This window comes from Cetorhinus maximus, chromosome 3 (genome assembly GCF_964194155.1).
Source record: "Cetorhinus maximus chromosome 3, sCetMax3.hap1.1, whole genome shotgun sequence".
NCBI lineage: Eukaryota > Metazoa > Chordata > Chondrichthyes > Lamniformes > Cetorhinidae > Cetorhinus > Cetorhinus maximus.
The window spans coordinates 186864296-186889626 of record NC_135881.1 but is presented as its reverse complement, the minus strand read 5'-3'; the positions used below and the strand labels follow the sequence as shown (position 1 = coordinate 186889626).

Sequence of the window (25331 nt, the reverse complement as noted above, 5' to 3'; positions counted from 1 at the left end):
CGTTATAAAAGCCACACTGAAAAGCAACTGACGCAATGAACTTAGATTAATGTGGAATCCTGGCAGTAACAGGATCAAGTGGCAGAATCGGATTCAGTGAGGAGGTTTCATTTGGAGAATGTTAAAGCTGCAGAGGAGAAAAACCAAGAAGAGAAATGTAATCTGACAACCAAACTGCAACAATGAAGTACATTCAGCGGTGTTAGCCATGGCTCAGTAGTAGCATTCTCAACTCAATTAAAAAGTGCGGATCAAGCCCCTCTCTAGGCTGACGTTTCATTGCAATACCACAAAGTAGACAAAGAAAAGACGTTTCCACTTGTGAGAAGTCCAAAACTAAAGGGTCATAAATATAAAGGCAGTCGCTAATAACTCCAATAAGCTTTTCTTTTACCCAAAGAGAAGAACTCACTACCGCGTGCAGTTAGGCAAATAGCATAGACGTATTTAAGGGAATGATAGATAAGTAATGAGAGAGAAAGGAACAAAAGGATATACTAATAGATTTAGATCCTGTAGGGTATTAGGAAGCTTGTGTGGAACATAAAACACTGGCACAAGCTAGCTGGGCCTGTGTGTGGAAAATTCTATATAATAAAGAACCCAATTCTTCACCTTGAATTTTATCAGTGTACTCAAAAAAATGTGCCATATAAATTACATGCTTTGATAAGGAAGCAGTTCTTAACTACAGTGACCATTAGTTGCAAAGACTTCTAATCATCTCCAGAACACTGGAGCTTTAAATCCTCTTTCCTTTCAATTGATGAGATGCTGAATCATCACTGCCCTGCCTGCTGGCTTAGAAACATTGATGGGAAATGTCAGATGAACAGCATGCAATTTATGGCAAGTTCCCCCTTCAAGGCCAACTTATGTCCAATGTCAAATTATACCTTTTATTATTATGCGAGGCACACAGACAGTCACTTGCAATCAATAGTACTGTGCATGAACAGGGGTGCAACAGCATCTCCCAAACCCTTGACCTCCAGAAGGAGAAAGGCAGCAATTGAATAGAAACACCTTCACCTCCAAGTCACAAACCATCCTGATTTGGACATGGATTACTGTTCCTTCATCACTGCTGGGCCAAAATCCTGGAACATCCTACCCAAAAGCACCACACTGACTGCAGTAGTTCAAGAAGTGCACCACCACCTTCTCAAGGGCTGCGCAATAAGCACGACCTTTCCAGTGATGCCCATATACCCAGATTTCTTTTTTGAAGTACCAGCATATAGTAGAGTTGAGGGGAAAGAAGCAAAGTGTCTCTACAATGAAGCAGCAGGTGATGAACAGTTTTTAGGATAAACTTGGTACAAGATTTAGCTGACATCCAAATTCATGACTGCAGCATTGCTACTTCAAGTTTTAAAAAAGCACACAGACATTAAAAAAAAAGTAGTGTTGTTATTTTGCAATAACGATCTTATACAAAAGAATCGTAAAGAGCTGAATCAAAGCAAAGCAGCAGAAGACGAGAAAGAAAAGAAACTTGCATTTATCTGCTATCTCATCACATCTCATGTGGTAAATGTTATGGACTGATCAATTTTGTGAACGCATTTTTGAAGAATGAGGTCTAGACCACACACATGAAATATGCATGAAGTCACAAGAAGTTAAGCCTTCTGACAAGTCATGCTGAATACCTTTAATTTTGAAAGGATATTGCCACATACAGTTCTTTTCACTGCAATGTTCCAGTGCTCTAAAAGCGATGGTTTATAAACATTTTGTGCAAGGGATCTCCGGAAGTGTGGATGTACTTCCCAAACCCCGATACTCAACCTAACTTTCAAAGACTGAGTCAGTTTCTCAAAAGGAAGTCAGTGCCATCAATGCAGGAAGTTCTTGCATTGGCCTGGAGCAACAGAATATATCATTGCATAAATGTAAGGAAATAATGCACTCAAACAGATGGACAGGAATTTGATAACTTCACAGATCCTCCGTACTCCATTTGCTGGTCTCCAAGACCCGAGGAACTTGGTCTCAAAATCAATGCTAGGGAACACCAGGACTTAGCTAGATTTTCAGATTTGACACATTAATTCACAGAGGTTACAGATTCCATCAATGTCATGAAGCTATTAATGTATATAATATTATTGGGGATTATTTTTCTTTTAAAATAGAGGTTTAGTCTATGGGTGTGTCTTCATTGGATTAAAGCCAGCTAGTCTGGATGCTTTGATGTGTACTAGTTTTGATATGTGGGAGAGATAGAGTGTATTTGCATTTTTTAGATAGAGCATTCAAGAGGTGGGGTAAAAACTGATACCTACCCAGCAGATACCAAGCAATACGTTTATATTACTAATAAAATTGGTATTATGAAAGAGGTTTTGTTGTTAGAAGAGGCTGGTGATACAATGAGAATCTGCATTCAATGAGCGGTGGTAGGTATAACTTCAGCAGTTTTCGGGTGTGCAGAGTAGAGGCAATGTAAGATCAAAGCCTACCATTATGTCTGAAAGGAACCAAAGTGAAAAGAACCTCGTTTTGAATTTGTAAGGTGAAAATGCTTTGCCTGGTGATTTGGTTAAGTCTATGGGTTGCTGTTGCCTTAATGGAGATTAGTTTGGGAATTTGTTAAGAGTTATGATAGTAGTAATTTGTAGCCATGTGTATATATATTTTACTATGTAAATTAATAAAATGTTTCATTTAGTTTAATGTAAAACCTTGAGAGCTGGTGGTCTGTTTCCTGAACTTAGAGCCGCATCTCAAACATAACACTTAAAATTATAGGTTATGATAGTTGTTTAAAGTTTCCCTCTGGGATTTTTAAATAACTCAGCTTTACCAATTGCATTGGTCTTAACAATCAAGCTCATAAAAAGTAATGGAAAAAATTCTAATTAAATATTCTTAATTTGGAATCATGCAAGAGCGCAGCAAGATCCTTACTACAGGTCTCGTACAATTTACTCCATTCTCTCACCAGCTTGAAGGCCCTGATTGAGGTAAATGAGCAGATATATGCCATAAAACATTCTCTCCTGACCAAAATCAATGGAGTTTTTTTTTTTAAATCATAGCATCAATTTAGCATAACACATTATAGGATATGATTGCACTGGAGGGGGTGCAGAGGGGATTCACTAGGATGTTGCCTGGGATGAAACATTTAAGTTATGAAGAGTGGCTGGATAGACTTGGGTTGTTTTCGGTGGAGCAGAGAAGACTCAGGGGCGACCTGATCGAGGTGTACAAGATTATGAGGGGCATGGACAGGGTGGATAGGGAGCAGCTGTTCCCCTTAGTTGAAGGGTCATTCACAAGGGGACATAAGTTCAAGGTGAGGGGCAGGAGGTTTAGCGGGGGATGTGAGGAAAAACTTTTTTACCCAGAGGGTGGTGACGGTCTGGAATGCACTGCCTGGGAGGTTGGTGGAGGCGGGTTGCCTCACATCCTTTAAGAAGTACCTGGATGAGCACTTGGCACATCATAACATTGAAGGCTATGGGCCAAGTGCTGGTAAATGGGATTAGGTAGGTGGGTCAGATGTTTCTCACGTGTCGGTGCAGACTCGATGGGCTGAAGGGCCTCTTCTGCACCGACACGTGAGATTCTGTGATTCTACATTTTCCATTCTTACTGGCTGTATTCCATCCATGGAAATTTCACAGTCCCAGGAATAAGACTTTTGAATGGAACATATGATCGGCGTCACTAAAGTTTTGTTTTCTAACACACTCTGAATTAAAATTAATAATTAACTGCTTTTGATTTTTAAAAAAGAGACAAAATGGGTGAAACTCCTCTGGTGAATAGTCTTAAACTGGGAAATTCTGTTTTACACTGACCCCAAATTAAACAGGAGAAAATATGCACTCAAAATGAATCGAGTTTGATGGGAGTCTAACGCATATATTTACCATTCTTGTGGAAAATTTCTGAAATCCCATCTTGTTAGCTGAAGTTAATTAATTTTGCACTTTAGTTTTACCATTAGCAGCAGTACACTGCCTCAACATGTAGTGCCATGGGAAGCCTCCACAGAAGGAGTTAAAAAGAAAAAGAGGCTTCCTCAGTCTCTCACATCCTCTGAGCCTTCAAAATGACAATGTTGGATATTGAAAGCGTATTGTCCACCCATCCTCTCAGATGAACAGAGCATTCTTAAAAATTAAACAAGCTGTATTCTTAATTGCACATTAACCTGGCTTTCCAATGATTTAAATACCAGGTTCCAAGTTTCTCCAAATTTTTTCTCAATTCTGAATGTTTCCTCAACTCAGTATCAAGTTCAGGCATTGTGACAATCTCATCAGCACAATTCAGCAAGTGAAAGCTAAACCTGATATTTCAAAAACCTGCACCAACGGGTTCTACGTGGTTAAAAGGAGGATTTCCCATGTTCCGTGTTTCTGGCTCTGCCCTATAATCTTTTAATCCACTGCTAGTGCACAGAAGCTTGGAGGTTATTACTTAAGTGGAACACTTTTTTTTTCCCTTCTCCCTCCCATCCTCTAGATTGATGAAACAGCTATGACAACTGCAACTGAACAGATTTCCTTGCTCACAATTTAACTAGTAGACAGCAAGTACGATCATGAAAGCACAACTAATTCACGCCCTGTGCTGGGAAATCAAACAGTGGAGGAAAATAGCTACTTTACAGCATTGGCATATGGACCTTCGTACAATACTGCTTAAAAAGGAATGAAAAGATAAAATGCTAGCAAGTAACTTGTACCATATACTTAACAAGAAAACCATACTAGGCAGTAGTCACAAATCACCAAAGTGCCATATGAATCCAAAATTGCTTAAAAAAAAAATGGTTTGTGAAAGAGCCAAAGATACAGTCCCAGCATCATTTCACTGAAAGTATAATCTAAGTTCACAACATTACTTATTACAACAATGCTAAACTCTTCTTTAGCCCAGAAACAAATCATAGCACTTTACAAATAGAAAATACACTCATGAACACTTTGGGCATGTGATGAGCTACAATGTTTGTGATCTTGTTTAAAAAGTCATGATTGCTTTAAAATTCAGCACACACTTGATAATTGAAAGTGCATTTAAAGGCCAAATATTGAATTAAATAATTTTAATTAGGTACATTTGAAAGGGATATTTTAGTGCAATGGTTATGCTACTGACCTGGTAAACCAGGTGCCTGTACTAATAATCTGCTAACAAGCCCCACTACGGAAGTTTGAGAATATCCATTCAGTTGAAGAAACATGGAAATAATAGGCGACATCAGTAAAAGGATCAAGTTGTTGGATTGTTGTGAAAACCCAACTGGCTCACTAATGTCCTTTAGGCTTGCCATCATTACCCAAATTGGTCTATATTGACTCCAATCCCACAATGTGGTTGTCTTTTAACTGCCCCCTGATGTGTCCCATTGTATTGTATCAGGGGACTGAGAATAGGCAATATATGTTGGCCTAATCCTGTAAATTAAATTGAAAAAAAAATTGGCCAAAAAAGCTGTTTTTTTTTAAAAACAGAACTACAGAGAGCTTCAAAATTCAATATGATCTTGATTATTTAAAATGGACTCAAAAAGGCTAAAAATGGAATTAATTCAAAGTTGCTTAATTGAAATTTAAGAGGAAATTTATCATCGAATGGTTAAGGCACAGAAGGGCGCCATTCAGTGCATCAAGTCCATGTCGGCTCTCTGCAAGAGCATTTTAGTTAGGCCCACTTCCCTGCCCATTCGCCTTAGCTCTGTTTTTTCACTGAGTGCTTATCCAATTCCCTTTTGAAAGCCACAATTGAAGTTGCCTCAGCCACCTTTTCAATCAGAGCATTCCAGGTTAATACCACTCGCTGCGTAAATACTAACTCCTGCCAGCCAATGGAAGGCATCAGGAACAGTTCCACATGTGTACTTGGCCCACATGACTGTTGCATGCAAAACTATTCCTGACCCCTTTCCAGTTGCCAGGAGTTCAGGCCATGGAAGCTCCAGTGAGGTTGTTTAGCTACAGCGTTGAGTTTACACATGGATGTCAAGTTGCCATTGACCCTGTAGTTGAATTTTCACCAGCAGATGCCTGGTCCCTTCACCATGCCTGCTGAGAAGATACTTGCACTCCATCTCTTTCCCACAAGTTACATTGCTCAAATGCCCGTAGGCTTGGCCCTCCCCAGTCTCTCACACTAGGCAGCAATGACAGGCGTAGTGCACATAACCACAACCTCTCTACTGCATACAAACCATCAAAGTGAACCACTTCCATTTATATGAAAGCAAAATACTGCAGATGCTGGAAATCCAAAACAAAAACAGAAAATGCTGGAAAATCTCAGGTCTGACAGCACCTGTGGAGAGAGGAACAGAGTTAACATTTTGAGTCCATTTGAGTCCTGAAGAAGGATCATACAGACAAATCGTGAACTCTGCTGCTCTCTCCACAGAGGGTGTCTGGCCTTCTGAGTTTTGCCAGTAATTTCGGTTTTTATTTGCTTCCAGTTATGTTGTATGTGCAGGGAGTTCTTATGTAGCCCCATTACCTTAGTTGGTAGATAATGAATCAGAATCACAGAATTTTAATGGCACAGGAGGCCTTTCAGCCCATATTTTCTGCACCAGCTCTCCAAATGAGCATTATGACCTAGTGCCTTTGCCCTGTCTCTTCCCCATATCCCTGCACATTGTTTCTATTCAAATAATCACCTCATGCCCTCTTGAATGCCTCAACTGAACCTGCCTCCACAACACTTCCAGCCAGTGCATTCCAGACCCAAACCACTCATTGTGAGAAAAAGTGCTCTCATGTCACATTTGCTTCTTTTGCAAATCATTTTAAATCTGTGCCCTCTCGGTCTTGATCCTTTTACAAGCGGGAACAACTTCTCCCTATCTACTCTGTCCAGCTCCCTCATGATTTTGAACATCTCTATCAAATCTCCTCTCAGCCTTCTTCTCTCCAAAAGGAGAACAGTCCTAACTTAATCTCTGTAACTGAAGTTTCTCATCCCTGGAACCATTCTTGTAAACCTCTTCTGCACTCTCTCCAACGTGTTCACATCCTTCCCATAATGTGACGCCCAGAACTGTACACAACACTTCAACTGAGGTCTAACGACTGTCTTATATTAATTCAGCATAACCTCCTTGCTCTTGTACTCTATGCCCCTATTAATAACGCCCAGGGTACTATATGCTTTATTAGCTGCTCTCTCCAGTTGTCCTGCCACCTTCAATGATCTATGCACACATACACATATAATGGGACTCTTAATCCAAGCATCATGGATTCAAATCCCACATTTTCTTAAATATTTCCTAAATACTTTTTTTCTAAATCAAAAAGTGCCTTCAAACTAAATATTACCAACATTGCTCCTCAGAGTTCATTGGAAATTGGGAACTCATTTACAGAAGTTCCTGATTATATGTCTTCATTTCCTAAATCATCAGAAGCATGTTTTACAGAGGGAACAGTTGAAAATGATAGACTAGATACAAGAACTTGCAGTTGGTTAAGAACTGCATAGATCTAAAATGGTTAACTTGATCTTTATTGTTAGTCTGTGTCAAGCCAACTTATTCATTTTAACACTGACAGTGACAGAGGCTGCACACATGCAGAAAGTTCTCCCCCCTGGCGTTGCGGTATCAGTAAAATGTTTTTCCTCATGTCAGCTTTAGCTCTTTTGCCAATCACCTTAAATCACTGTCCTTCTTGATACTCTCCTCAATGAGAATAGTTTCTCTCTCTTTATTGCTTAGACCAGTCATGATTTTGAACACATCTATCAAATCTCCTCTGAACCTTCTCTAATCAAAGGAAAACAACCCTAGCTTCTCCAATCAATCCACATAACTAAAGTTCCTGACCCCTGGATTCATTCTTGTAAGTCTTTTCTGCACCCTCTCCAAAGTCTTCACTTCTTTCCTGAAGTGCAGAATTGGACATAATGCTCCAGATGAGGATGAGCCAGTAGGGGTTCATCATAACTTCCATGCTTTTGTATTTCTATGCCTCCATTTATAAACCCCAGGATTCCATATATTTTCTTTTTAAAAACGACTTTCTCAGTCTGCCCCATCACTTTCAATCTGTGCACATATACCACCACTGTTGCTCTAATCCAAAACAAAAACTGTTTACCGCTACTCTCTGCTCCTATAACTCAACCAACTTTGTATCCATGATGCCACTGTCCCTTTTATTCCATTGGCTTCAAATTTGCTGGCAGGCCTTTTGTGTAGAACTTTATCAGATGACTTTTGTAAGTTTGCATTCACATTTTTTTAAAATTCATTCACAGGATGCGGGCTTTGCTGGCTGGGCCAGCATTTATTGCCCATCCCTAGTTGCCCTTGAGAAGGTGGTAGTGAGCTGCCTTCTCGAACCGCTGCAGTCCATGTGGTGTAGGTGCACCCAGTGCTGTTAGGAAGGGAGTTCCAGGGTTTTGACCCAGCAACAGCGAAGGAATGGTGATATATTTCCAAGTCAGGATGGTGAGTGACTTGGAGGGAAACTTCCAGGTGGTGGTGGTCCCATTTGTCTGCTGCCGTTGTCTTCCTAGGTGGTAGCGGTCATAGGTTTCAAAGGCGCTGTCGAAGGAGCCTTGGTGTATTACCCTCATCAACCATCTCTGTTACCTCATCAAAAATAATAGAGTTAAATACAATTTGCCTTTAACATATCCTTGCTGGCTTTCCTTAATTAACCCACACATGTCCAAGTCACTGTTAATTTTGACCCTGATTATCATTTCTAAAAGCTTTCCTATCATCAAGCTAAAACTGACTAGCTTGTAGGTTTATCCTTACACCTTTTTTGGAACAAGGTTTAAATATTTGCAGTTCTCCAATCCTCTGACACTACCCCCATATCCGAGGGGGATTGGGAAGATTATGGCCAATCCTGTCCTGGTGTGTTATAAAAATTAAATACTAAGCTTTTCTAAAATCTCCTCTTTTATCATATTTTTAAGCTCATCCAGTGTCTCAGCTACCTCCTCTTTCACTATGACTTTGGCAGTATCTACTGCATCGGTAAACATAGCTACACATCAATGTCATCCTGAAAACCAAAATGTTTTAATTCCTACACAGAACGAAGTCCTCTGTGCTGATCATCACCATTGTACTACTTATTTATAATTCATTTTATCAGCTTAAACAAGGAGATTAGGCTGAGTTGCATTGAATTAGATTAGCAAGGGGAAAATACAGAGGCGGTTTACGACAAGAATGTTAACACTGCCTGCTAAAAAACAAATGTTCAACCTACGATGCTCTTACATTTGCTCACAATTCCTGTCGATTCTATCATAATTTCCTATGTTCACATTTACAATGGAAAATACCGGTGCGAACTGATGTCATCCCATAATTCCAACGTCCAGGGGATGCACTGTAACACCATTACTAGTGGGAGGGTACAAAATAGATGTTATAACATGATTGAATTGCTTGCTTATTCCTACACTAATATCATGAAGGTTCTACTTTTAAATTTGGTCATTTTAAAACTGAACTAAAAATACAAGTAATAGAAACAGAAAATGCTGGAAAAATTTTGCAGATGCTGTCAGATCTCAGGAAAACGGAGATAATGGATTGATGACCTTTCTTCCAACCTGGAAAAAGACAGAAATGCAACATTTGCCTTGCAGCTGCATCTCCTTTGTCATTTAATCTCTCCTGACTTCTACCCTATCACGGAACCTCCCCTTTAGTTCCTTTCCACTCCTGCCCATTTCCCCGCCTCTGTACCTTCTGAAAACCTATTAAATCTCTGACTTTGCTCAGTTTTGATAAAAGGTCATCGACCTGAAATGTCAACTCTGCTTCTCTCTCCACAGATTGTCCCTGATCTGCCGAGTATTTCAAGAATTTTCAGTTATTTCAGAATTTCACCATCTGCAGTACTTTGCTTTGTATAATGGGTACCTCAAAATATCAGTCCTCGGGGGTCACTGGTTAGAATTTCAACCCAGCTGAAGCACACATGCACCCTGGAGTGCCAATAGACCCAAAGTTCTGGAATTGTCTCCCTAAACCTCTCTGCCATGTTCCTCCTTTAAGATGCTCCTTTAGAAATCTCTGATCAAACTTTTGGTAATCTATCCTAATATCTCATGGCTCAGTATTCAAATTTGCTCAATAACACTCCCGTGAAGCACCTTGGGATGCTTTACTGTGTTAAAAGGTACTATACTGGTTTTGTTACAGATCCATTCCAGTCTGAGATAACAAGATCAATACGCCAGATTATGGACGCAATCATCCCAGATTTGCACAAAGTGCGGTTGCAGGCGGGAAAAAGGACATTTTACCCGCTGGCCGCAATGGCAGGTTTTCCTGCCATATCATCCCAGTCCCGCCTCATTAATCATGCACTTCAGGGAAACACGCCGTTTCACTGGTGGGCAGCCTCCGATTCACCCACCACGCAATCACCTCGTCACTTCGTCACCCTGGGCGCCATATTTAAAGTGCAGCCGCATGCACACCTCTCAGTGCTTCCGCCCAGGACCGCTGCACAGAAGACACGGCTCAAAAAGACAAGACAACTGCACCCCTGAATCAGTGATGCATCCCTGGATGCCTTCTGGACACGGTTGAAGCCCACCGCGATGACCTCTAACCCCGCTCTGGCCGCAGGAGGCCCATCAGTGTCACCACTCCGGCATGGTGGCAGAGATGGCCAGTGCCAATGCTGTACAAAAGAAGTTGGCCATCCAGTGCAGAAAATGGATGAATAATCTCAACCATGCCACCAGGGTAAGGCAACCATCTCATCCCTCTAAACTCTCACGCTCAAGCCCATCACACACTCACTGGCATCTCACTTACTGCTAGCTCATGGGACATTACCACCCATTCTCACACAGACCGTCACATTCCCATCTGGACTCATCTCCTCTGGAGACTACCTCCTCAGCCCTCACCCTCTTGAGGCCACTTGCAGAGATCAACATGTGCCATCCCACACACACCCTGGGATACCACCACCACCACCCCCACCACCCCACTTCCTCAGCCTGAGCCCTGCAGCCTCTTCTCTTGGCCAAGGCCACATCCCCAAGTAAGCCATAGCCCTACAACCGTTGAAGTAGAGACCAGCCCATGAACTCCCCCTAAAAGTGATGTGGTGCTGCCTGCAAAGCCTGGCATGGATGACCATGAGTGCTGCCCAAAGCAAGGTAGGCAAACAAGTCTCTCAGAGTCCTGAGCAAAGTGCAGCTCACCAGGTGCACATTGCTTATGTACAGTTGTGAAATACACCAGCATGCAATCACGCCGATGTGCCCGGATGATCCAGCATGGGGGGTATGATTCCGGCGAGCTAGGCTTATAATGATATGCAGATGTATTACAATGAAATTTCTGATGTGCGGCCGTGGGAAACATGGGCCACCATTGACGAGCGGAGTAGACAATTGCAAACTGATTTCACAACATTTTGAAACTGATTTTGGTCCTTCCCGTGGTATTATCCATTCACGCCCGCCATGATGATCGACACCAGTGGACATGGAAAATTCCACCCCATGTTATAACATGAAGCAAGAAATGGGATTATTTCTCCCCTCCAGGCACTGTTACAAGCTGGTGTGTGGTCCCACCAAAATAACCAGCCAAAACCTCATCAATTCTGGTCAGCCTAGATAGCATCAGCAGCTTACATCACCATGGAGGGGAGAAAACAACATTAGATCCAAGCACAGTCATGTCCTGATTGCACATATTCTCCAACAGAGTTCATTGACCGATTATCACGAGCTGTAAACTGGTTGATTTCTTGAAACCTCCCCTACCTACCCTCACTTTCCCAAACCCTTAGTAAGCAGGTCAAAGGCAATACCCTACTTGAAGCCACAGCTGGGAGCAGCTAACTCTCAGCACAGACAACCAGCATTTCTTACTGGATGCATGACTCAAAAACCACATTAGGCTGTGATTTAACAACTTTGCAGCTGGTTAGAGGTGGTGAGTGAAGAGTTTACAGCAAATTTGTACTTTTGGAACTAATTTTCTTTGAGCAAATAGCTCTGGTCAAAAATAGGTTGTACAATGTTTATTAAAAAGGGAACATCAGAAGAAAGAGGCCAGAAGAACTTGGAGATTCATTTGTCAAATTTCAATGCAGCAATTTGAACGTTGCAGCAAATAGTTTTAATGCCAAGTCGCAGCAAAACTTAAATGGACATGGTGGCATCTGGATGTTGGCAAGTTACCCAAGTGATAACTTCACTGCTTTTTAACATAATACATTGCTACCATAATTTGAGCTATAATTGGAGCTCCTGGAAACAGGTTCTAGCTTATAATAATGTGTTACAAGATATTTTAGAAATCCTACATTTGTAATCATTTACTAGGTTGTCACAGTAGCTAGTCACTTGTGAAAACATGTGCCTCCAACTACATTATCCTTTTTAAAAAAAAAATCTCTACTTATTTTCCCCAATAGCTATTCTGCTATCCATTCTAGATCACAAGACACAAAGGAGCTCATCATACCTATGCCAGCTCTCTGAAAGAGCTACCCAGTTAGCTAAGGTTTCACAATAATCTATAGAATGAAATGTTTAAAGAGCAGTTGGGGTTTGAGGAGGCACAACTTGTAAAAGTAACTATGGACCCTTGTAAACCCAAGTTAGTTTCATATGTTAAGTTCCACTCTCAGCAACAGGAAGTGACTGGATTCTAACACAATGCCAATAGGCTGTTCACAAGTACGTTAAGTCCATGTGCAGTTAAGAAACAGTGCAGGTGTTTGAGCATGCTAAAACAAGTCCAAAACATTGCTAACTACTTTCCCAAGTGAGTTTCTCCTAAACAGGTGGTGTGTCACATACTTCCTGCTTGGATACGGAGACACCCAGTCCAAGTTTCAGGTTTGATTCTATTTCAGCGATCTTCTGGGCCAGCCTCCTATCTGGCACCCACTTTGAACTTGGGTTCATCCCAAACTCTGCTGCCCATATCCATTCACATCATGTCCCGTTCACCAATCACCCCTTTGTTTGCTGACCTACATTGGCTCCCAGTCAGGCTGTTCCTTGATTTTAAAATTCTCATTCGTTCCAAGCTTCTCCATGGCCTCATCCTTGTCCACTGTTGTAACCTCCCCCAGCCCTACAACCGTCAGAGGTCAATGCGCTCATCCAATTTTATCCCCCATCTAATTTCACTGCACAGCCTGCTCAACTATTGGGGGACATGCATTCAGCCCCTGAGGCCTTTATTCTAAACCATTCTGCCTCTCTACACTGCTCGCACTTCCAACAGCCTACTTCTTTGACTAAGCTTTTTGTCATTTGGCCTAGAATATCTCTGTGACTGTATCAAATTTTGTCCAGTAACACTTCTGTAAAGTGCCTTGGGACATTGCTATATAAATGCAAGTCGTTATTGTTTGACAATTCCACCTCCCAATATAGCACTGAGCCATTCGAAGCCAGGAGACCCCCAGCTTCAACCTTTGGAGTTATTGAATCTCAAATCAAAGAGTGATGCTTCAGTGCTATCTTCAGTTTCCTCAGGGAAGGACAGGAAATTCTGCCAAGTTGGTCTCTTGCTGCCGTCCGGTGATGGCTGCTAGGGAAAAATTAACACACGTGTAGTACGAAGATTAGTCTCAGCTGCTGCTCAGAGTGGCAAGGCCTACTGGGACTCGCTATTCAAATTAAAACAACAGTCGCCTAGGTGAGGTACTGTATGGTTGTCGATATCCAAATAAGCAACACCAACATCCTCCCCATTCCCAGGAAGGCAAGGCAAATTAGTAGGAGGAGGGAACAGAAAACAGCATCAGACAGAGTTACTGCATGTGGTTTCAAATCTGTATCTTAGGAACAGTGGCTTTTTTGTTTTGAGTTAATAAACAGCATTCCCTCACAAACATACTTTCAATATTTCCAAATTTGTTTCTGAACTATTAAAATGACTTAATGATGCAACAGCTTGGTTATGGGAGCAGGCATACACAGAGACTGCATACCTTGGGTCATGTCTTGTGTTGAAATTACACAATTCCAGTTGGGTAATATGCTCCTTCCCTGAAGCAACAGTCATATACTGCAATATCATAGTTCAGAGACGGGGTAGCATTGTAACCTATCTGCAAGTATTTATTTTGGCCTCAGTTCTGGGATTGCTGCTGGTTTAGCTGATCCTCACCTAGCAGGTCTTTACCCACCAGGTCAGTTATACACTGGAAGCACTTCGTGTGGAAGAAAAAGAAAAATCAGTCAGATTATAATTACCATTTGGCATAGAGGTACTTTGCACATAATATGGAATCAACACCACCACTTAACATGTATTTGACTAACTGCTAACAGTTATCTAAAAATGCTAATAGGTGTTTGATGCGAAAATGAGGAAGATCAACCAGATCTTTAAGGGATTACAAATCTCTCTGCTGCATTCCTTCTCATTTCAGCCCCCACATCAATACAAACAGCACCTAATCTCCTCTCTTCATATTTAAGGCGTAAAGTCAATAGTATAGTTTATCCCGCAACTAAGGAAGCAGAAAACCAAAACAAAAATAACTTAACGCATGGTCAACTACATGAAACCCATTTCACTAGGGGTGAAGAAGCCCACAGTCAACTGCAATTGCAGAGGTGCAAAGACCAGGAGAGTGGGGTTAAGAGGGGTATTTATAAATTTGGAGCAAGGATGGAAGAATGAAGTGACAAGCCCAGGTTCTTCATAATTATGACTTAAAACCTGTGATCCATTTGAACATTTGCAAGGTATTTTTCTACCAGATATTTAACTCTGCTCTCCTGAAGACACATTCGCTCAGCTATGTGGTTTCATGGTGCTGGAAAGCCTCCAGGTACCCGGCAAGAGCGTTCATTCCCCTTGTCTGAACCTCAGGAATGACCTTTAGCCGGCACTTTAACTGTTGAAGGGAACGCAGCCATGCCTGAACCTGTTCTCCTCTGATATGCACACACTTTCCAGCAGCAGTCACTGGATGGTGAACAGAAGCAGGAAACCTGGCTGATTCTTAGTTTCTGCCAAATATAGCACATAATACAGAGACTTGTAGATCTAGTGCAGTAACAATCTATGAGTATTTAGGGCCAAACTAGTTAATTCTGGGTCATATTTGATTTGATTTTCTGGTCTCCATGACCTCTGCTTGTTGAATTCATGCTTAGTTGCAGCTGTAAACCTGAGTGAAGAATTAGTGAAATAGTTTGCAAAAGCCTGAGATTCAAGTTACTACACTGATATTGCATAAAAAGATTTTATGAATTATTACATTTGCCACCTCATCTTTCTTCAATGAGAATTGAAAAACATGAAAAGGGTTACTGATGTACAATTAACAACCCTTTGACTCAGAGCACTCTTGCCGCTGAGTCAAAGCTCAAGGATTCAAGTCCCACTCCAGAGGCTTAAGCAAATAATCTAGGCGGACTCTCCAGTGCTGCACTGAGGGAGTGCCATGTGTCGAAGGTGCAGTCTTTTGGATGAGATATTAAACAGAGGCCCTGCCTATTCTCTTAGGTAGGCATAAAGGATCTCGCAGCATTATTCAAATAGAAGGAAGAGACGAGAGTTTTCTCCCCATTGTTCAGGCTCATTTAGTAATGTTGGTTGAAGAATAAACAACAGAAAACTTGGTCATTATCACATTGCTGTTTGCAGGATCTTGCTGTGCCCTCACTACGTTATAACAGTGACTAAGCTTCAAAAGGTACTTCTTCGTCTCATCCGACGCCTCAACAAGAAACTTTTTCTCTTTCTCTCAAGTGCTAAGGAACGCAAGCTCCAACAACTCATCAACACCAACACCCATCTGGGACCCTCCACCCCTGCTTGTCCCTCTGTCCCCACCCCGTCTTACAATCCCAGCCCCAGCCGCGTATTCACTATACCCCCTGACCTTCCCCTCTCCAATGCTGAACGTTCAGTGCTCAGCAAAGGACTTAGTTTCATACCCTTACGCCCTCATCTCAATGAATTTCGGGCTCGGCACGATGCTGATCTCTTCTTCCGCCGTCTTCGTCTCCGTGCTCACTTCTTTGGGCAGGAGTCCTCTCCCCATTCAACGGATCCTGTTACTCACCTCCAATATTCTCCCTCCACCTGAACCCCTCCCTCTGGATTCTTACCTTCTCTTGATCTTTTCATTGAGAACTGTCGGCCTGACATTACTCGTCTCAATTTCTCTGCTCCTCTCACCCATTCTAATCTGTCTCTCTCTGAACTTACTGCACTCCGTTCTCTCAGGTCCAACCCCAACATTGTCATCAAACCCGCTGACAAGGGTGGTGCTGTTGTTGTCTGGCGCACTGACCTCTACCTCACGGAGGCTGAGCGTCAACTCGCAGACACTTCCTCCTACCTCTCCCTGGACTATGACCCCACCACTGAACATCAAGCCATTGTTTCCAGGACTGTCACTGACCTCATCTCCTCTGGAGATCTTCCTCCCACAGCTTCCAACCTGATAGTCGCCCAACCTCAGACGGCCCGCTTCTACCTCCTACCCAAAATCCACAAACAGAACTGTCCTGGCAGACCGATCATGTCAGCCTGTTCCTGCCCCATGGAACTCATTTCTCGTTATCTTGACTCCCTTCTCTCTCCCCTTGTCCAGTCCCTTCCCACCTACATCCGTGATTCCTCTGACACCTTACGTCACATCAACAATTTCCAGTTCCCTGGCCCCAACCGCTTCCTCTTCACCATGGACGTCCAATCCTTCTACACCTCCATCCCCCACCAGGATGGTCTGAGGGCCCTTAACTTCTTTCTTGAATAGAGGCCTGAACAATCCCCATCCACCACTACTCTCCTCCGTCTGGCTGAACTTGTTCTCACACTGAACAATTTCTCCTTTAACTCCTCTCACTTCCTCCAAATAAAAGGTGTGGCTATGGGTACCCGCATGGGCCCCAGCTATGCCTGTCTCTTTATGGGGTATGTGGAACATTCCTTGTTCCAGTCCTACTCCGGCCCCCTCCCACAACTCTTTCTCCGGTACATCGATGTTTACTTCGGTGCGGCTTCATGTTCTCGTCGGGACCTGGAAAAATTTATTAATTTTGCTTCCAATCTCCACCCCTCCATCATTTTCACATGCTCCATCTCTGACACTTCCCTTCCCTTCCTTGATCTCTCTGTCTCAATTTCTGATGATAGACTGTCCACCAATATCCATTACAAGCCTACCGACTCCCACAGCTACCTCGACTACAGCTCCTCACACCCCGCTTCCTGTAAGGACTCCATCCCATTCTCTCAGTTCCTTCGCCTCCATCGCATCTGTTCTGATGACGCTACCTTCAAAAACAGTTCCTCTGACATGTCCTCCTTCTTCCTTAACCGAGGTTTTCCACCCACGGTCGTTGACGGGGCCCTCAACCGTGTCCGGCCCATCTCCCGCGCATCCGCCCTCACGCCTTCTCCTCCCTCCCAGAAACATGATAGGGACCCCTTGTCCTCACTTATCACCCCACCAGCCTCCGCATTCAAAGGATCATCCTCCGCCATTTCCGCCAACTCCAGCATGATGCCACCACCAAACACATCTTCCCTTCACCCCCCCCTGGCGGCATTCCGTAGGGATCGTTCCCTCCGGGACACCCTGGTCCACTCCTCCATCACCCCCTACTCCGCAACTCCCACCTATGGCACCTCCCCATGCCCACGCAGAAGATGCAACACCTGCCCCTTCACTTCCTTTCTCCTCACCGTCCAAAGGCCCAAACACTCCTTTCAAGTGAAGCAGCATTTCACTTGCATTTCCTCTAACTTGGTCTACTGCATTCGTTGCTCCCAATGCGGTCTCCTCTACATTGGAGAGACCAAACGCAAACTGGGCAACCGCTTTGCAGAACACCTGCGGTCTGTCCGCAAGAAAGACCCAAACCTCCCTGTCGCTTGCCATTTTAACACTCCAACCTGCTCTCTTGCCCACATGTCTGTCCTTGGCTTGCTGCATTGTTCCAGTGAAGCCCAACGCAAACTGGAGGAACAGCACCTCATCTTCCGACTAGGCACTTTACAGCCTTCCGGGCTGAATACTGAATTCAACAACTTTAGATCTTAAACTCCCTCCCCCATCCCCACCCCCATTTCCGTTTCTTCCCCCTCCCTTTTGTTTTCTCCAATAATTTATATAGATTTTTCTTTTCCCACCTATTTCCATTATTTTTAAATCTATAACTATAATACCCTGTCAGTCTTTCCACCCCACCCCACTAGAGCTGTACTTTGAGTGTCCTGCCATCCATCCTTAATTAGCACATTCTCTTAGATAATATCACCACCTTTAACACCTCCCTGTTCCTTTGTCTGTAACATCTTTTGATCATCTGTATCACTGCTTGCTTGTCCCTACAACCCCCAACCTCCAACTTCTCTCTCCCCCACCACCCCCCGACCTTAAACCAGTTTATATTTCACCCCTCTCCTAACTTCACTCAGTTCTGCTGAAGGGTCATGAGGACTCGAAACATCAACTCTTTTCTTCTCCGCCGATGCTGCCAGACCTGCTGAGTTTTTCCAGGTAATTTTGTTTTTGTTTCAAAAGGTACTTCATTGGTTGTAAAGCACATTGGGCCACCCTGAGATCATGACCAGCATATAGAAAATTTAAGTTCTTTCCCCATAATGGTATGTCAAACGGGCATCATTTCACTAACATGTGGTCTTTAAAACGTAGTTTGCTATCTAATGACTTCAGTTATGTCAATTCAATTTTAATATTAGGCCTTAATATTGCCTTTGCAATACGATCTCATTACAGTTTTAAAAAAACTCCCAGGAAATGCAGTGGGAAGGGTTGGGGTCAACATAAAAAGAATATCACTGTACCTTGATCTTCCCCCATGCCTATTGATGAGAAAGTGACTCTCTGGGGATGTCAGAGTTTCCAAAAGTCACTCCCTAGTCGAACCAACAGTTGCCACCTCTTTACTTTGATAGCTTCACCTTTAATCCATTTCAACTGAATTGTCATTCTTGGATCACCATTTCCCCTGACACCACCACCTGGAAGTTCCCCTCCAAGTCACTCATCATCCTGACTTGGAAATATACCACCGTTCCTTCACTGTCACTGGGTCAAAATCCTAGAACTCCCTAACAGCACTGTGGGTGTATCTACACCACATGGACTGCAGCGGTTCAAGAAGGCAGCTCACCACCACCTTCTCAAGGGCAACTAGGGATGGGCAATAAATGCTGGCTCAGCCAACGAGCCCACATCCCGTGAATGAATAAAAAAGTAAAATCCTACATCTTCCCATTAACAAAGCTACTTCAGAAAGGCTCAATTTCCTTTTCAACTGATTCCCTTCTCAACAGTTCCAAAGAAAGTCTAAAATGCCAAGGACTTGAAGGGTGGGGGGGGTGGGGGGGGGGGGAAATGACAACATTTTTTTTAATGCAACCAGCTGTAATGATCTGGAATGCACTGCCTGAAAGGGTGGCAGAAGCAGATTCAATAATAATTTTCAAAAGGGAATTGGACGTATATTTGAAGGCAAAACATCTGCAGGGCTGTGAAGAACTGGGGAATGGGACTAACTGGATTGTTTTGCGAAGGGCACAGACACCAGGGAGCAGGCAGCTTCTTTCTACTGTATGATTCTAGGAGCTGAACCTTTCATCATTCACTGGAAGAAATCGAAATGCCGTGTAAGACAACCCATTCCTTCCCCACAATTCTCCAGTGAATTAGCCTCAAGATTAATCACACCATCTCCTACTTCAATTCTGGCCCAGGACCTTCAGATGTTGGAATTCTTCACTTCATTTTTCTCCCCCTCACAATCAGGCTTTAAAAGCTAAATTGGTGCCAACTAATCACTGTGTCTTACTGGCTTTTGTCAACTTTGGTTGTGTCTTGGGTTTTAGCCCTCCACCTGAATTTCTCAATAAAAGGGCATTTTCGATAATCCAAGAAACTCATTAATTTAAATATTATAAAAGGATGTTTTAACAGGTAGATGTTAAGAAACTTCAAACAGTAGTACTCAAATTGAACTACAGACCTTTAAAATGTTTCCTTCTGCTAAATTAGGGAAGGTGAAAGGATCATAGTTGGCATTACCCTTTTATACAACTACATTGCACATTACCCCCTCTAAACTTGCTCCTCATTATCTTTCGGCTGGTTGAAGTAAAAAAATCAAGACAGCGAGAACCTCTCCTGAAACGTCAGCAGATGCTACACATTTAAAATAAATGCAGTTCAACACTTGAGTGAAGCTCAGTGCTACATAGGGCGAGAGGCTGGTCTCACCAGCACGGAAGAGCTCACAAAGGCTGGTGCTAAAATAGCGTTTTTGTCGTAGCAAATTGATTTTAACCTCGCTAGTCCTGTGCTCTAAAAAAAAATAAAATCTAGCATTAGGAGTGAGAACAAAATAGGCACAAAAGGGGGGAGGGGGGGGGGGATAAAAGATAATGCAGGCAGCAGCTGCATCACTTTGTAGTCTCGCACTCACCCAGGCTGGAACAACCTTCCCCATCATCGTTCTCATTCATGTCGCGGGTCTATTGTTCCTCCTCAAATGTGCCGTGGAAAAGCAGTGAGAGGGTGACAAGTGCCTGCCCGTCTCCGGGGGGGTGGGGGGGAGCAGGACCTCGTGTCTAATCCACTAGCTCTGGGTGAAGAACAGTGAAGGGAGTCATCCAAGCACGCAGTTTAAACCCACAGTGTGGAGCGGAGCTGCAGTGCAGCAGTGGTTAGTTACATTCTCTTGACAGGAATACAGTGAGCTTCAGGACTTCACCGAGCAGTACAATAAAACGTACACGCCAAGGTAATTTGGGACGGGGAAGAATAATTAAGGAGGAGAAAGAAGTAATAATTTATATTAAAAAAACCCCAGAGAATTCTACTGTATCTTAACCCGCTTGTGGCACTGCTCTATAATTACACTCTATATCCCTACGGGGTTAAGCAATAGTCTTATACTACTGACGTATTATAGAACTGCAATTCTGGGTTATAAGATTACACTACATTTAAAATGTTATAAGAGGATGAAGTGAGGATAAGAGGTCGACTGTTATAGGTTATATTTTTAGAGCACCAATGAGGCTTTTCAGACAAAATGAGAAGGTTCATTGTCATCGCTGGTTTTAAAATTAATTTCAGGAGTGTACATTATAATAATAAGCGGCAACCTTAAACAATAAGTTAAAATGCTACCGTTCAAAATTCAAACAGTCGGCACTCTCTTACCATCTGGTCCAACACAGTGAGTCTAAGCACTGGACTGGTAGCCTGGGAGCTTATGGAAGAGATTGCCTTCCTGAACAATGGTTATGTTACTATTCAGTTCCACTTCAGTTCTCGGATACATGTACCTGTGATAAATGATGTTCCTTCAGTTGGACCGCGAAGCATGATCAATTGATTCAGATTGAATCAATCAATCGTTTAAGCTTGGTGGCAACCCCTTACCTCAATGTTATTTGTAAATTGGTGTGTGCAAATTGCCTGCTGAGTGAGCACTGTAACTTCTACAGTGAGCGTGAAACACTTTGGGCAGGATGTGAATGCGCCTATATAAATGAAAGTCCATGGTTGTACTCTGCTGACGCTAAAACAAGGCAACAAGCTACTTCACAGCATGGAACTTTCTTTAAAAAATCTAATATACATCATTTATAAAGATCTCACAGCAATTCGAAAGCTTTAATAAAACATTGATCCACGTTGTACTGGAGATAACCTATATTATACCTGCTGGACGGGGAGATGCAGCACTGACCGCCAGAGTGAGACTAACAGGCCTACACTAACCCTGCATGAGACCAGAGCAATTTCTGCGTTGCAATGACTATGGAGCAATGGACCACGAGTGCAAAATCTTGACTTCAAAAAGGATCGACCCTTACACTTTTAACATATAACCATTAGGTTGAAGTGCTTCAGTAGAAACAGCATCTCTTTCAGTAAGTGTTTAAAGATCAGGGGGGAAAAATGCTGAACACTCCTCACTATTACGCAAATCACATTGCATCATTTACAAGCAAGTCATTTCGGCACATTTCCCAAAAGTTTGCTAAGCACTTGAATTCTCAATTACTGAGTTATGATCTATTTTGTCGGTTCTCTCATTTCTTGAGTGCAGAGAAGATTTACCAGAATGGTTTCAGGGATGAGGAGTTTAAGCTAGGAGGTTAGGTCAGAGAAACTGGGGTCGTTCCCCTTGAAGCAAAGGAGATGGAGGGGAGATTTGATAAGGGTGTACAAGATGATAATCAATTTAGATAAGGCAAAGAAAAGCTGTTCCCATTAGCTGACAGTACAGAAACTAGGGGGCACAGATTTAAGGCTTCAGGCAAGAGATACATGGGAAACACGAGGAAGAACTTTTTATTATTACACAGTGAGCAGTGATGACCTGGAACTCCCTGCGTACAAGTGTGGTGAAAGCAGAGATGATATACTATTGGAAGTTGGATGGGCACTTGTGGGAAATAAAACTTGTAGGGCTATGGGGATGAAGCAGGGGAATGGGACTGACTCGATCACTCTAGAAAGCCAGGATGGACTTGGATGGGTTGAATGGACTCCTTCTGTGCCATAATGAATTGATGATGTCCAATTACACTTAATTAATTACATTTTGTCAAGACGTGTTCAGGTTTTAAGCAGGTTTCCCGGTGAAAATACAGTCTAAAATAATTTGAACATGCTCAACAGCACAAAAGCTGTAAGCTGGGTTCTTACACTTGCAAACCCCAAGAATAGCCTAGATGTTCGAGTGCAGGTATAGAGGCACCCACATGCACAGTCCCTCCTCCCTCAGAACGTTATACACTACCAGTTTGCTCATATAATTATGGTTTATTGTCTGTATTTTAAATCAACAAAACAATAACACATAACCAAACATAGACTGAAGAAGTCAAATATTCTGCTCAAGTTGCTCCAAGATACCTGAAGCATGATACGTACTCTGCATGTTATTTTCTGTGATGGAGTCAGCCATGGCTCAAGTTTGTAGCACTCTCATTTGGGAGTCAGAAGGTTTGGGTTGAAGTCCCACTCCAGAGACTTGTGCGTAAAATCCATGCTGGCACTCCACAGTGTGTACTGAGGGCGTTTTGCACTGTTGGAGGTGCTATCTTTTGGATGAAACATTAAACTGCCCCCTCAGGTGGTTCTAGAAGAATTGGAGGAGTTTTTCCAGTGTCCACCATCCCCCAACCCACATTGTGGAAATAGATGCTATGGTCATTTATCATATTATTAATGGTGGGATTTTTCTGTGTACAAACTGACTGCTACTTTTCCTACATTTCAAAGTACTTCAGTACCTGTGATGCAATTTGGGATGTCTTGAGGTTGTAAAGGAGATAAATGGAAGTTCTTTGAAACCACTTAAAACCACTTTTAAAATGGACAAACGCTGCTCCAACATACCAGCAAAAGCTGATGACGCCAACACCCAGCTTATTGAAGCTGGTTCTACTGAGCCAACAATGGTGAAAAAAAACCAAAACTGCCCCAACAGGGTTAATCTTTCAATTGACTTCCTGTGCAGTGTAGCCAAACACTTTGGATGGTAACACTGCTGCTGTTGTGGCAATTACAGCACTAATAAAAAGCTATGTACATGAAACTTGTCTCCACTTAACTACATCAACAGCAGAACCAAGAAATTCAATGAAAACATCAATGGCACCCTGTGAACAAATTAAAAGGTTGGCACAAACAAGCATTTTTTTTGTGTGAACAGGTTTGTGTTTTCTGCCCTTCTCAGAGGTCTAATGCCAGAGAAATAGGTGATGGGAGAACTTAAAGCGATGTGTGGAGTTATGCGATATCAGTTGCAAGGTGGATGAATATGGATGTTCTCCACTCCACCCCAAGTGCTTTCCCTTTTCCGTATTATTCGTGTCGGTGCAGACTCCATGGGCTGAAGGGCCTCTTCTGCACTGTGATTCACAATGCATCCTGCTTCAATTTGTTAAACTCTCATGCAGTCGTGACATCTATCCAGCTTCCTTTTACTGGCCTGATCCTATGGAGCCCTGACTAATCACCCCAGGATGTGCTTAATGCAAATTCTATGCTTTTTGCTGTGTTGGTACCAGCCACCTTCGTTGATTAACAATTGGCAGTCATGTAGCATTTTTAACAGAAAAAAATACCAAAATGCTCTGCTTATGAATAAGTATTTTTGGTTTGGCCTTGGAGATTTTAATCACAATACTTCATATGCAAGCTTATTTGATCTTGGTATTACTGTGGATAATCTGAACCAATCTTGCCTCAGGCCAGTACAAGCTGCCACTCCTGGTTACAATACTGCAGTCCCATGGACCTCAACCTCTCCTTTATTTATATTCTTCCTGGGTTCTTTCCCCCTTGTATATTAACTATGACAATGCAATTCAAGAACAAAGGTTTAGAAAAATACTTCATCAATATTTGCTTTCTTTTCAGTCTTAGGTTTCAAATAAGGATTTACTACAGTTACCTCTGTCCATTTGTTCACGGTGCTGAAAGACCCCCTTAGTTTAACAGCACCTCTGGATGACTATAGAAAGGAACTACTCATACAGTATCAATAATCTCCCAAGGCAACAAAATTATGATCTTAAAATATGTGCAACTACTTTGCTATTGAATTACTAAATTATCGTTGAATGAATGGAAAAGCAAACTTGATTAAGCCAATAAAGACTGTGTAGAGTAAAGAATTAACTCCAATTATAACTCCTTACACACATGCTCAGTAGCTATGTCATAGTGGTGACACTCAGTAACAGATGAGATGATCGTGAAGCATCACAGAGTAATTCCAGCTATGTCTTGGTCTTATTAAACCTTTGTAAATATTTAGTATGTAAATAAATGTTTTTGAACAAAAGACCACTGACTCCAGCAAGATCTCTTCCAGAGTAAGAAGCCAACAAATACAAAGATAAACCCATATTAACAGATGGTGACTCACAGAGAAACAGTAGAAAATTGCAGGAAAAGCCTCGAGTGAAACCCAGCAACTACACAGGAGATGACTAAATAATGAGGCCAGCGCAGCGGCTGGCAAGATGAGCAACATGGGAAAAGACAACCTCTAACTAGAGTGAGAAATGGCTAATACTTTGCCCTTAACAGAATCCTTTCAAAATATAGAAGGTCCCAGACAGGCTGAGCAATTGCAAAATTGATAAAGATGTTTTACGCAGTACCATAATGCCTCAGGTCTTGCAAGAAAAGAGAACAAAGACCAAGTTAGACTTTGTTATAGAGATGAAGAGACAGACTCCTGTGAGGATGCCATCAGAGCCTTTGACTCATACTTCAGTCTTCATAAAAACATTGGCAGAGGGTGAAACTTAATTGGTGCAGTCAAAAACAGGGTGAAGGGATTGATTC

At 42.4% G+C, this 25331-nt stretch overlaps 1 protein-coding gene across 8 annotated transcripts in view; it reads right to left on the bottom strand.

The window, feature by feature from the left end:
- Positions 1–25331, bottom strand: part of LOC144679098 (solute carrier family 12 member 7-like) — a 261233-nt gene that overhangs the window by 112492 nt on the left and 123410 nt on the right. The window contains exon 1 of one of the 8 annotated variants that reach the window (XM_078539399.1): positions 20434–20742. The exons of 5 other annotated variants lie outside the window; for them this stretch is intronic. In XM_078539399.1, the coding sequence (XP_078395525.1) occupies positions 20434–20473 (40 nt within the window). In that variant the 5' untranslated portion in view covers positions 20474–20742. Of the gene's footprint in view, positions 1–18796; positions 18844–20433; positions 20743–25331 lie in introns of those variants that run through there. 2 more of the 8 variants (XM_078539401.1, XM_078539400.1) reach the window with 2 other exon arrangements.